We start from the raw sequence: 13,216 nt of genomic DNA, 5'->3' as shown, positions 1-13,216 counted from the left end.
ACCTTGCTGTTTGTACACTATTTTCCATAAAGTTGGAATAATTTGGTCTTCAAACACATTCCTCCTTTTATTCCTATTTATACACATCAGAAATCACCTTTGACCAGGTACAATGATTACATTCCCAGTTACACTTTATCTATCAAAAATACAATAATAAATCACATTGTCACAATCCTTTCATGAGAAAAGGTAAAAATACTTTATTTCAACTCCATGTATATTCACTTTTCACATTCTTTCTTGTGTAAGATTTCTAAAACTACTATATTCATGTACATAAGCCTATACAGATATGTAACACTGTGTCATGTATCTTGAAAATATTAACTAAACATTTGTCATTTGTTTTCCATTTGATTCTATTAAAGTATGTAAAATTTAGCACATTTTATCTCTGAAGTAACAAATAATATATAGATTACATGTGCCAGCGGCTTTAAAGAACATACAATGACAACTTTTTTGTGTCAAATTCAGACACAAGAATCCACCTGCACCTCTAGAACCTGATTCTGCTCACCTGATCAATAACTCCAACAGATGATTTAATTTCTCAGTTTGCAAAAATCAAGTCATCATCCTCTTTTAGTCATCTGATCATGAAGACAGAAGATAGGATGGACACATCTATGTATACATGTAATAAGACTTTATCGTGTATCTTGGAAATATGAACCAACCAGTACTTTTGTTATTTGTTTTCAAATTGATCTGATCAAGTTTTGTAAGACTTAGCACATTTTCTCACAGGAGATGATAAAAAAAATTGGAGTGGAATTGGTTTCTAAATTAGATCCTTTACAGTCAATTAAAAACAGTAACTGCTATTTCAAATTTCATTGTTAATGTCTTATGGAAAATATGTGCCATGTAAAAACAAATGACAAAGCTGCTGTTTATCATTAGCGTTAGACTATCTGAAAGCAGTCTACATCATGTTCTGAATCTGAAATGTAATATTTTTAGTTTTAAATTCTTAGTCATTATTCTGAAATACCCTGGACATATGTTTAACCCAGTTTTGGCTTCAGTTGTTGTGCATATGCACAGGATGAATGTCCACTCAGCACTGGAATGTTTTTTTTTTTTTTTTTTGTTTCAATCTGAATAGGTATTAACCCATGTAGACCCAAACATACACCAGCTACCAAAATCATCGACTGATCTAAAATGTTTAATACCTGTTGATCCAATAACCCTATCGATAGATGTAAATAATTGGTGTAAAATACAGGTTGTCATCTTTTCATGTTCATCAGATATGACCCATTTGGACGTTCAGAGGCTCTGTAGTGAACATGGAAACATCGTCATCTTCTACAACATTGATTCACCAATAAAACCCATGGAGTTGGATCAATGACAGTGGATGGAGACACTCGTTTTATGTTCATTTAATGATATATTTTGATGAAAATGTCAGTTTTTCTTCAGTTTTCTCTGTTTTTGATATATTAACCCTCAACTTTAATCTGAGCTTTTATGAACATCTACATGATCAGTGAATTAAATATTGGAAAATACCTGATTTTTACAGGAAAAATGCAAAGTACAGAAGATTATTTTATGATAAATGGTGGCAAATCACTTAGGAAATGTTAAATATAGAGAAAAAAATAATTTAGGAACTGCAGCACTTGGTTTTTATGGGTTAAAGGAAGCATACAAAATACAAAGAATTAGGAATTATACTTTTTTAAAATTTTATTTCAAAGCACCCTTGACTATACTGGTTGTGCTGCCACAAGAGGGCAGATCTGAGAATCAACCATTAATCAGTATGCGTTGAAATTAACAAAAAAATATACTCTCCTGTTACCTGTTGAGAAGGAAAGACACAATGATTAAAAGTTAATAAAAGAATAAAAATAAAAACAGTTGTTTTATTCAGTTTCTCTCTATCGGAGAGTTTTGGATTTACCTTTGTTTTAGTTTTCTCAGTGTTTATGCTTGTCCTCGGTCTTGTAGAGTTCCTCTTTCAGCATTTTACTCTTGAAAACCCAGTATGAATCCCTCGTGGTGATGTTTAAGAATTCATCACAATCATTTTTCCGGTTCAAGAAGGGTTTTACGTGTTCTTGTCTCTATTCTTGACAACACATCTGTTAAGTATAAGTCACTATTGGATTATCATAAAACAATTACAAAACAGAATCAACCAACATATGATTTTACAATTTAAATTAATCTTTTTTTTTTTTTTTGCAATAACTTAGATAAACAACATCCTACATAAATACTGAAATAAAAGTTTGTATCTTTTCAGCTCATTAACAAAATTATCTGTTTTCCTAAAGTGCAACACAAATCCAGCCCCAACCCCAAAGAGCTGTTAGTGTGCATTCACTTTAATACAGGCTTTACAAACAGCACCAGTGTGAATAAATCCATGTCATCATGGAGGTAAAACGCTCTACCCACTGCACTACTTTTTCTATTCCCTTTCATTTTGCAAACAGATTCACAAAGAACATTTTATCAGCAAACACATACTCAGAGAAAAGTGCAACAAGGCAGTAGTCTGCACATTCCTGCCCATATTAAGAGCTCTGCAGCCCCCACAGAGCCCCTCCACACCTGCAGATGGTGACAAATTAAAGGAAAACCTGAATAAATGAGCACAGAGACGTAAAGAATGTAGATGGTCCATATAATGTAGATGCATTATATGGTACATGTGACTAGTAAATATCCAGTCATGCTCCACTTATCAGTTATCAACAGGACAAGTGCATGTGGTGGACTCACAGACCTGAATACTTGACCTCTATTTTTGTCCAGTTTTTGTATTTGGGTCAGAATGATCATATGAGGACTAAACAATGCACTCCACAACCATCATCAAACATCAAATGAGGGGATGTGTGTTGGAAGAATGGGGTTCATCCCTCTGCTTATGGCCCCTATCACCACCAGAGGGCGTTACAGTGTGTGAAATGTCCCACATTTCATTTTACCCATAAACCACCTTTTATGGCACTACATTATCTAGTTAATATTTTTGTCAAACAGCACAAGTATATTTTTGATCCTTGACAAAGCAGTTCTTTTTTTAATCAGTCAAATCACCTTTAAGTCAGTGTTTACTGATTATTACCCCAGCCCCCAAAAGGGAGGCAAGGGGTATTGTTTTTGGTTTGGTTTGTTTCTTTGTTTTTTAACACTTTTGCAGCAAAACAATTGGTCAAATTCATAAAAAAAAAATTGGGTTTATAGATTGTCAGAGATCTACAGTAGATCTGATTACATTTTGGGAAAAGTAGGTCAAAGTTTCAATTTTTTTGTGAATTTTTAAAATATTTTTTCCCCATTTACTTATGATGGACGAAATTTCAAATGTCTGTAGCAGCAAAACTATTGGTTGAATTCATACCAAATTGGGCTTATAGATTTCCAGTGACCCAGAATAGATGGCACTACATTTTGGGAAAAATAGGTCAAAGTTAAAATTTTCTATGAATTTTTACATCTTTTTTTTTCTCCCATTTACTTATAATGGGCGTTTATTTTATTACTTATTTCCTATTTCCTTTAAGAAATAAACGTTACTAATGGAGGCACTCCACTGACTATTCTTATGCACTTTTTGCAATCTTATAACCCTCAAAGATCCAAGCATCTGCCAACAACCAAAAGCACTAATCTAGGATGTTTAATGACGTTTTAACCACTAATTTTTTCAACACACATGTAAAATGCAGATTTTCAGCAAAATTAAATGTGTCTTTTTTTGGACATTCAGAAAAGTGAAAGCAAAAGTGTTTTACTGATTTAGTTAAACACATGTATATAACAGTATCAGCTATAACTGCATGTAACAGTAGTTGTAGATTCTTCTTATTATGTTCAATTAATGATATATTTTGCTGAAAAAAGTCCTGTTTTCTTCAGTTTTCCCTATTCTAATAAAAAAAAAACCATAATTTACTCTGAGCTTTTATGAACATCTACACGGCCGGTAAGTTAAATATAAGAAACTGTAGAGGATAGTAGAAAGTAGTATAAAAAATGGTAATAAATCACTAAGTAGAGATTAAATGTGGAGAGAATATCATTTGGATGTCACCACAAAAATAGACCTTCAAGGGTTAAACTAAAAGGATTTAAAGTGGTTATTTGGGGTAAATATTTATCTTTTTTGTTAATATGTTAAACCAACAAGTATTGGTTTTTTTGCAACAAATATTGGGTTTTTTTTGCATTTCCATTTTTTGTTTTCACAAACTTTGCAGAGGGAGCACTGTTAATTAATCTAAGTTATTTGATTTTAATCATTGTTGACAATTTTGTTTTGTTTGGGTTTTTTTTTTTTTCAATTAATTTATTCATAGTTATTTGCTGTTATCAGTTATACTATTGTGCTGGTTTCTTTGTTCAGAATACCTATTAGTATTGCATCTTTCTGAATATTAAAGTGTGAATTGAGATCATATCAGTCTTGTTTGTTTGTTATTGTTAAGAAAACCATAGAAATCCGATTCCAATTTGATGACCTGCAGGAGCCATAATAATAAAAGTATTATTGGATGTGTTTTAAGTGTGTGAAGAATCGACCACTGTGGCAGAAAATCAAATTCTGAAATTAAGGCTGGACCTTGATAAAATAAATGACAGTATGTTGGTTTTCTTTTAATTTGTCACTCGTCTGTGGCTGACTAACCTGTTAAACATCTGAATAGTTATTAAAACCTTTGTATTTTTCTCAGTATATTCATACTAGTGTTAACAAACAACAGACAGAGAGTTACACCAACTCTCATGTTTTCAGATTCAGCGAGTCCCCTGTGTGGCATCTACTTGTTTTATTTATTTATTTTTTTAGGGGCATCAAGATTTCTTCCAAATTGTCATGTCGTATTGGACTGAGAAGTTGCTCTGGGCATCTGTCAGTCACAGTTTGATCTGTTCAAGTCTCTTCAGTCGCTGCACACTGTCCATCAGTATCAATATCACATGCCAGTGTTTCTCCATTTGTTCCTCTGTTACATCTCCAGTTCACCCTTTGCCCTAAACCTCCTGTTTGTCAGTAATATCTGTTGAGGCTCTGAGTGACTGTACTAATGTCCGGTTGTCCATTCATCCAGATTTCTCGGAGGATCCTCTCTCGTTCTTCAAGACGCTGTGCTCGGTCTAAATCTGCAAACACACAACATAGAGAGAAAGAATGATAAAGTATGAGAGTAAAAAAAAAACATTATTTACACAAAGTTCACATCGCAATTGAAATGATCTGCTGTACTTGGTGTTTGTGCACATTTGTCAGTTTTACACTAAACAGAGCGCACTTATGAGTGTTTATATTTATGTTTATATAATAAGAACAATGCACTGTAAACAAAGAAACAAAAAAACAAAGTGACATATAATATTATTAAGTACATTTAACCCATAAGGACCCAGTGCTACTTTTGTAGTGGTTTCCAAATGAATTTTTCCTCTAGATTTAACCTTTCTTAAGCAATTTATCAGTATTTATTACAATATTATGCTATATATTTTGCATTTTTTGCTGTAAATTATGTAAGTTCCTATATTCAGTTCCAGATATTTAATTTAGATGTTCATGAAAACTCAATAGTAAATTCAAAAGTTATTATATCAAAACAGAGAAAACTGAAGAAAAAGTGACTTTTTCGGCAAAAATATCAGTATCTGAATGTAAAAACAAGTGTGTCCATCCATTGTTAGTGATCAAACTCCATGGGTTTTACTGGTGAATCAATATTGTAGAAGATGACAGTGTTTCCATGGCAACTATGGAGCCTCTGAATGTCCAAATGGGTCATATCTGATGACCATGAAAAGATGACATACTGTATTTTACACCAATTATTTACATGTATTGATAGATTTAATAGATCAACAGGTATTAAACAGTTTATATCTGTAGATGATTTGAGTTGCCAGTGGTTTTTTGGGTCTTTATGAGTTAAAATTATATTATTTGAAACATACTTTTTAAAACTGGATCAAATGTATTTTAACACATCTGAAATATTTGTCGAAAAAGTATTTAGAATGACTCAATATTACACTTTTTTAAAAAATAAAAAGCTCAAAATATTTCAGTCTTCAGAATTTGTGTGAATGTAAAAATCCCTGAAAGCTTTAAAATGAGTGAAATAAACCAGTTTTCTTTATCTTTGCATTGTCAAACTACTTACAATCCTGATTTCATTCAGTTTTTTTTTTTTTTTTTCTTGAGTAAAATTGGTTAAAATGCAATAATAAATAAATGCCTTTATATATTTACTTCTGCTTCGTATTTGTTAAATCAATATCTAGGCCAATCAGTATTTAGTCATATTAATTTAAATTGATTCATATAAACTCAAAACAGATAGTAACTGATACAAATACATTGTTACAAATATTAAATTATTTAGCTAGTAGTATTGTGACTGCCTCCGCTGCTACCACTGCCACAATAATTCTAGCAAATTAGGCTACTGGTATTATTACATATTTTTGTATTATTACAACAATTATTATTTTCCCCCTCACTCCCCCCTCTCTCTTTCTCACTTTCATTTACACCCCCCTCTTCCCCTTTTCCCATTTACCCCTAACCAAGCTATATGGTTTAGTTGCTATTTACATTTATGATCTTTTCTTTGTAATATGATGTTGCTGTTGGTGTTTGTCAATACTCTGTCATTGTCGTTGTTTTTGGTTTGTTTGTTTGTTTATTTGTTTGAGTTTCCCTTTGTTTATGTGTTGTTGTTTTTCTGTCCACATTGTCTTGTTAACTATCGCTAATAAAAATAAATAAATAAATAAAAAATATTTAGGCTATCTTCTACAGTAAATGTTTTATTTATTTATTTGTTTGTTTGTTTATTTATTTATTGACTAAGTGCTAATTCAATCTGAGTTTTTGCAGTGTCATGTATAATAGTTAAGAGAAGTATCTGTTTGTCGTGTCAATGCACCAGATTTAATCAGACATGTAAATCTTCAGGTCAGCACCTGTATTATTTTTTGATCCAAATAGAAACATTGTGGTTGCAGTGAAAGGGTTTGCCACTAATGACTGTGGATTAATCATGCAAATAAACTGTAGAATTTTTTTTTTCTGTAAAATGATGTGTTTGATGCTTTTTCTCCTGTTACATCAAAATGACAAACGGATGAACCCACTTAAATCCCCAAACTTGACCCTCATGTAAACTTTTAACCTCCAGTCTTAGTTTTTTGGAGTATTCACATAAGTGTGTGTTTAATACTTCAGAGTGTGTACCCTCAGCTGATGTGAACATGGTGGCGTGCAGCAGAGCTCTCTCAAAGCGTCTGCGTCGCCGTGCCGACAGGTCAGATGTCTCATCCCATTCCTCTGACTCACTGTCCCCTGGGGGTCCACTGGCTCCAGAGGGGACCACCGCCATGCTGTCTGGATTACCGTCCCCGGGCTGATAGTGGGGACAGCCGTGCTGCCGACGATGATGCCTTTTCTTCTGGCGATTCTGAGGATGGTTGGTGTTGCCGTAGTGACAGTCGGCTCTGCAGTGGATCTGGAAGACGATGGCGCAGAGTGTGACCAGAAGACCGACACACACACCGCCCAGAAACACTAAGGCTGTCCTCTCAGGCTGGTCTGAAACAGAGAAGATGACCAGAAGATGGAAGAAGATTAGACTCTCCACCTCCTCCCCCTCTTCATGTACCTACAGTCTAAACACTGACCAGTCGATTTCATGTTATAATGACAAATTATTAGGTGATATTAAGATATTTACTTATTATTATATAAGGTTTTCTCGTTACAACCAGATATTTTCATGCTATAATAAAATATCTTTGTTGTATCAAAATATTTTTATGTTGTAATATGTTTATTTTAATGTTTTCATGACATATTTTGATGCCATATGATATTATAACATGATATTAACAGACATCGTCCTGCTATAATGAATAATATCTTTGTGTTATAATAAACTATTTTCATGCTGCTGTTACAACAAAATATTTTCATGTTGCAACAAGATAATTTTATGTCATAAACGGATTTTTTCATGTTACAATTAATATATTCACGTTACAGTAAAACAAGATAGTCTTTGCTGTAACCACATATTGTCCTGTTATAGTACAACATTTTTCTTATTATTATTTTTGCTATTATTATTATTAAGAATACATCATGTTGTAATCAGATATTGTCATATTTTGTGGGGTACTTTTACACTATAATGGAATTTTGAAATTAGAGCCAAATATCTTTATGTTGCATCAAGAAATTTCATGATATGAGTATTTTCATTATGTAAAATAAAGATATTTTCAATGTTATGACATATGAAGTCATCATATAGTGGTTTATCTCCTGGAAATGTAATTATTTCACATTGTAACAGAATACATAGAATATTATTTGAATACGTTTGTTGTTATGAACTGTTTGTATGGTGTGATAACTTCAATATATTTTGTTATAACAACAAACTTACATGATACTGATCCATATTTATGTCTGTTTTCTCTGTCTGATAAACTTTGCATGGTTCTACATTCCTTTCTGTCTTATTGACAGGGATAAACTCTGCATGGACACAGCCTCATGGGCCAATGTTTCTGATCAGACTCACCTGCAATGAAGGTGTATGCCGCAAGTATGTTGCTGAGCAACGCCATCTCTTGTGAGACCACCTTCACCTCCATATTTGGGCTTCCTGTTGTTGGATCACTCATCATGAATTCTGGGAAATCTTCTACAGAGGTCAGAGGTGTTCAGAGTAACTCATACTTCAGAACTGCTGCTGTTCATGAAAGAAAAGAATACAAATAAATAAATACAATGAATAAAGGCATCAGGTGAAAGTAGAGTCAAACAGAAGGATACAATTATATGAATCCATGACTTTCTCTGGCTTTACATTGAATGTTTTTAATAAAAACCTCACACATTCATTACATCTTTGTTTAATTCGATTATTTCTCTTTAATAATGGAAATCGATCAAGCCCGTTAAATGACACTGACTGATGTTGAGAAATACTTAAAAACATGACTGAAGCGAGTCTGATGTTTAAACTAGTTGATGTGATGAAACTTCCATTCAATAAATTGTAGCTGATTATAGACTATGTTCTTTGCTGCTTCTAGTATCTGTCCATACATAAATCCATCACTCCACACTTTTTATAAACATGACTCAACTTTCAGCCATGAGACATTCATGGACTTTCCCCCTGAGTTACAAACCAATTTTCAGATTTAAGATCCCATAATCACACACACAATAAAGCATGTTTTCACAAAGTAATACTCTGTTACACTCTAATGTGGAATAAAAATCCTACTGTACAATATAACATGAATAAACACAACATGAACATGACAGATACAATAAAACAAAATAAAATAAAATAAAATTAAGAAACATGTAAATGGCTTCATTGCATATAATGAGGAATATGTATTCAAATGTGTGTGTGTTAGTGATGCTACAGGTTTATCAGTTCCTATAGACCTTTTCTAACCACAAGATGGCAACATATAGCCATTAATGTAAAATATAAAAAATTACGTGTTTGGAAAGAAGCATTATTGCAACTGGGGGGTTTTGGAAATTTTTCTTGCTGCTTTTTAAACAGCTCTTAATGCTCAATAATTGTTCAAATGACTGATAATGCATTTATATAAAACAATGGAAGTGACACTATTTGAGGTGGATTTGTACTAAAATAACTGCATATTTGTTAGATGTGGATGCCAACAACCTTAACTACAAGAGGGTCTATCTGTTGCAAGTTGTGACTGATTTTAGGTAACTTGCTTGTGAATTTGCTGCAGAAAATGAATCACAGACTTAACTGCTGTGTGTCTTGATTGTTTATGTGCCTGTTTCACTACAAACCATCAATTATGACACACGCCAGAGATTTTACAGTCGAACGTAATTTGTAGCATTCATGCAGAGATAGAGACAAATAGTTTCATACATTATTGTGTCAAGACATGTAGCACCTAGGCTGTTATTCCTGCTGCACTCCTTCCCTTTCACACAGATTTATTCACAGTGTTGTGGATCTGATAGATATATTATATCTCTTAAATACCAGAGTTATTCTAGAGATCTCTTCTACCTGATGGAGGAGAGTTGAGAGAGGTCACACAAGCTGAGCAAACCAAGCCTAAACTTGTTAAAAACAGAAGCTGAATTCATCTTTCCTGAACTACATCAACTGTGTAGAAGTGGAGAGAGTAACTTAAATGGATGAGTAACATAAAACTGAGTTGCATTCAAGTGCACTTGTGCCAACCTCTAAAAATACTCCAACTTAGTAAAAGCTTAAACAACCATAGAAATACATGGACTTTGATAAGAGCTCCCATGTTGCTTTGGCTTTGTTTTAGAGGTTAAAACCCAAAACATTCAGGAGTCACTCATGTAAACAATAGATACTATGATTCAGCATGCCCGTATGTGATTTACAGAACTATGAACATCTCAGATGTGAGAAAGCAAATGAGCCCAATTTGTGAGAATAAGAGACATGAGGCAAACATTGCATGTTCTCTCAGGCTGGTTTATATAATATCTACTCAAGTCACACTGTATGCAGTTTGCATGAGTGAACTAAATGGTCACTCCAAAATAAACATGCCTACATCAGCTACAGTCAAGTTAATGGAGTCTCCCCCTCCTCCTTTTACTTGAAAACTTAAGCACTAAGCGTGTTTTATGTCACGTCAGGATTCAAGATCTGTACAGAATGACACTACAGATAAAATTTTGTTGGCAGGATGTTCGTAGATGTCTAATAAAACTAGAAGATTAAAAAATATCCAAGTAATATACAATATGTATTGTTAGTAGAGATTCACATGATGCCTGATGGGCACTGAAAATAATATCAGTTAAACAGTCTTGCTTGGTGAAAATAAAAAATGAACCATATTCTAATAAATGCAAATCAGCAGCTATCACTCAGTATAGCTACAGTGCAATTTAAAAGTGGAAGATAATGAGGCAGAGCTAATATAAAAGTATAAATGAAGCTGCCAGCACTTACAATTCAGTCTGTAATAAGATCTAATAGAAAAGAAATGATTTTAGTGCATCATTCATTACATACTCATCATTTACTAGGATGCACATAAGACTAATTTAAATAAATACAAAATAATATGTGTTTTTGGTACTTTTATTTGCATAACAATTAGAGTTTGACATTAAAATCTGCAAGTTGTTTAAAATGTGGCTCTGAATTTGCTCTAAAAACTGTCACACCCTTCAGCGAAACTTGTATTACTAACATTCTTCACTAATGTCTAATAATGTTCACATAACTATGGTCGATCTTCCAAATATCATTATGCTCTGCAGATATGAGTGAAGCTGGGTTGTTTATGTAGTTAATAAACTACAAAACACAGAGTGGAGAAATGGGAAAAGGACTCAGACTTTTTATTTCCCCTTCGGTGGCGCTGCTTAATTTCATGAACGTGCTATGGTGACGTCTCCAGTTGATAACTTTCAGCTCATCTCATTACAAGTGAGTGTTAATACTGTCTGTTGATGAGCTTTTCTTCATTATAAAGGACTGTCATTTGGTTCAGATTCATGGAAACAAACCAGGCTTAATGACAAAAACTATATTGCTGCATAAAAATTACGAAACTGTAAAGACATGGAGTGTGGACAGATAGAAGATGAACAGATGAAAAATGGATGAAGCTCTCAGAGAAGATCAAACTGGCCTAGATTTTGGAGGATGTTTTCAGTGGTAAAAACTCTGAAACAGATGACACTGCCCCTGTGACCTGTTCCTAAAAACTGACATCATTTGTCTCCTCTTATGTGCACTTAATTGACAAAACTACCAAAATAGTCAAAAGGCGAGACATCAGCACAGAAGGTGAAAGAAGTAGCAACAAGACAACAAGTCACATGACATTGTACAACCCAACACAACCTCCAAGCCATTCTAAATTCACTGACTGTCAGGGTCATTTTGCGATGTTGGGTGCAAATGCTGCCGGACGTGACTGCCCTTCTCTCTCCAGCTCCCACTTCCTCCCTCTTTCTATCTCCTGAATTTGACAATTTGGGTTACAGTTGTTACAGCAAAAACCATGTCATCACATGTTATTTATGCATAACATGTGCAGAGTATGTGTTATCATCTCCTGTCCCATCAGTCCTGCTGTGTTTTTAACAGTTGCAGATGTAGTGTGTTTTATGAAGCTGTGAAGTAAAAGCAGCTGCACTAATGGAAAATACATGCATATACCAACGTGGAAACATGAAAAGAATTAAAAAAAAAAAAAAAAAAAGGGAGGGAGGGAGGGAGCAGATGTCCATCATTGTCACTGTGGGCAAATGTAGCACAGATTCATGCCAAAATTATCCATCAGCTGCGCATCACAGTTATGTAATGACATTAGTATGAGACACTTGGCCTACAGCCAGCTCATTACAACCAGTCGACTCTGTCCAACAGTCTAGACAACAAGAGCTGTGTACACTGACGACACCATTACACATATACAATCTATTCACATTTATCTATGTTTTACATCTATTTCACCATTTGACTCCTCAGTGTTGGTGAATGGGTGAATAGATGTGTCTACAATATAAAATAACTGTATTTAGTTACACTTTAAACTGAATCTACTCAGAACATAATGAACAGATTTCTTTTTGAGACTGCATTATTGTCTGTAATGTAAAATGCATCATTAATTTCCCCAAAACCTGTGATATAAAAGAAAATGCAAAATACACCATCATAGATTGAAGTGTAGAATCCCTGTTCACACAATGCACAAGGACAGAGTTAAAATTGAATCAAGTTGTATATCTCACAGTAAATGTAGATTATTTAGAGCTTTGGGATGAATTATTAGACTACCTGTGGTGTTTTGTAGAAATTCACCATAACAGCCTCAATGTGAGTTTTTGATCATCTGATGCAGGAAAATGAATTGTTTCTAGATTGTTTTTCAACACACATGTTCTTAATTTATATGTTGCATGTTATTTGGACAATTGGGATTTGTTGTCATGAATTCAAATAGAACTTATTTCTTTATCAAACCTGTAAAGCAGATGTGAGTGCCCTAGTGTCCCCTCTGTGGAGCTGGAGGAGGACAAAGAAGTCTGGGTCTGCTGAGGCTGCTGACCCTGACACATAGACCTGGATAAAGGTCAGAAAATGGATGAATGGATGGATGGATGGATGGATGGACGGATGGATGGACG

The 13,216-nt window shown here is 33.8% G+C and overlaps 1 protein-coding gene across 2 annotated transcripts in view; it reads right to left on the bottom strand.

Moving 5' to 3' along the window:
• Positions 1 to 4,321: 4,321 nt before the first annotated feature.
• eva1ab (eva-1 homolog A, regulator of programmed cell death b) overlaps positions 4,322 to 13,216 on the bottom strand; it is a 10,477-nt gene continuing 1,582 nt past the window's right edge. Inside the window, exons 2-4 of one of the 2 annotated variants that reach the window (XM_030128072.1) lie at positions 8,592 to 8,762; positions 7,244 to 7,597; positions 4,322 to 5,139 (exon numbers count right to left, since the gene is read on the bottom strand). In XM_030128072.1, coding sequence (XP_029983932.1) covers positions 5,027 to 5,139; positions 7,244 to 7,597; positions 8,592 to 8,697 — 573 coding nt within the window. In that variant the 5' untranslated portion in view covers positions 8,698 to 8,762 and the 3' untranslated portion in view covers positions 4,322 to 5,026. The remainder of the gene's footprint in view (positions 5,140 to 7,243; positions 7,598 to 8,591; positions 8,763 to 13,216) is intronic. The other variant, XM_030128082.1, reaches the window with a different exon arrangement.

This window comes from Sphaeramia orbicularis, chromosome 3, assembly GCF_902148855.1.
Source record: "Sphaeramia orbicularis chromosome 3, fSphaOr1.1, whole genome shotgun sequence".
Classification (NCBI taxonomy): domain Eukaryota; kingdom Metazoa; phylum Chordata; class Actinopteri; order Kurtiformes; family Apogonidae; genus Sphaeramia; species Sphaeramia orbicularis.
Note: the sequence above shows the minus strand (reverse complement) of the source record. Positions and strands in the feature narration are given on the sequence as shown.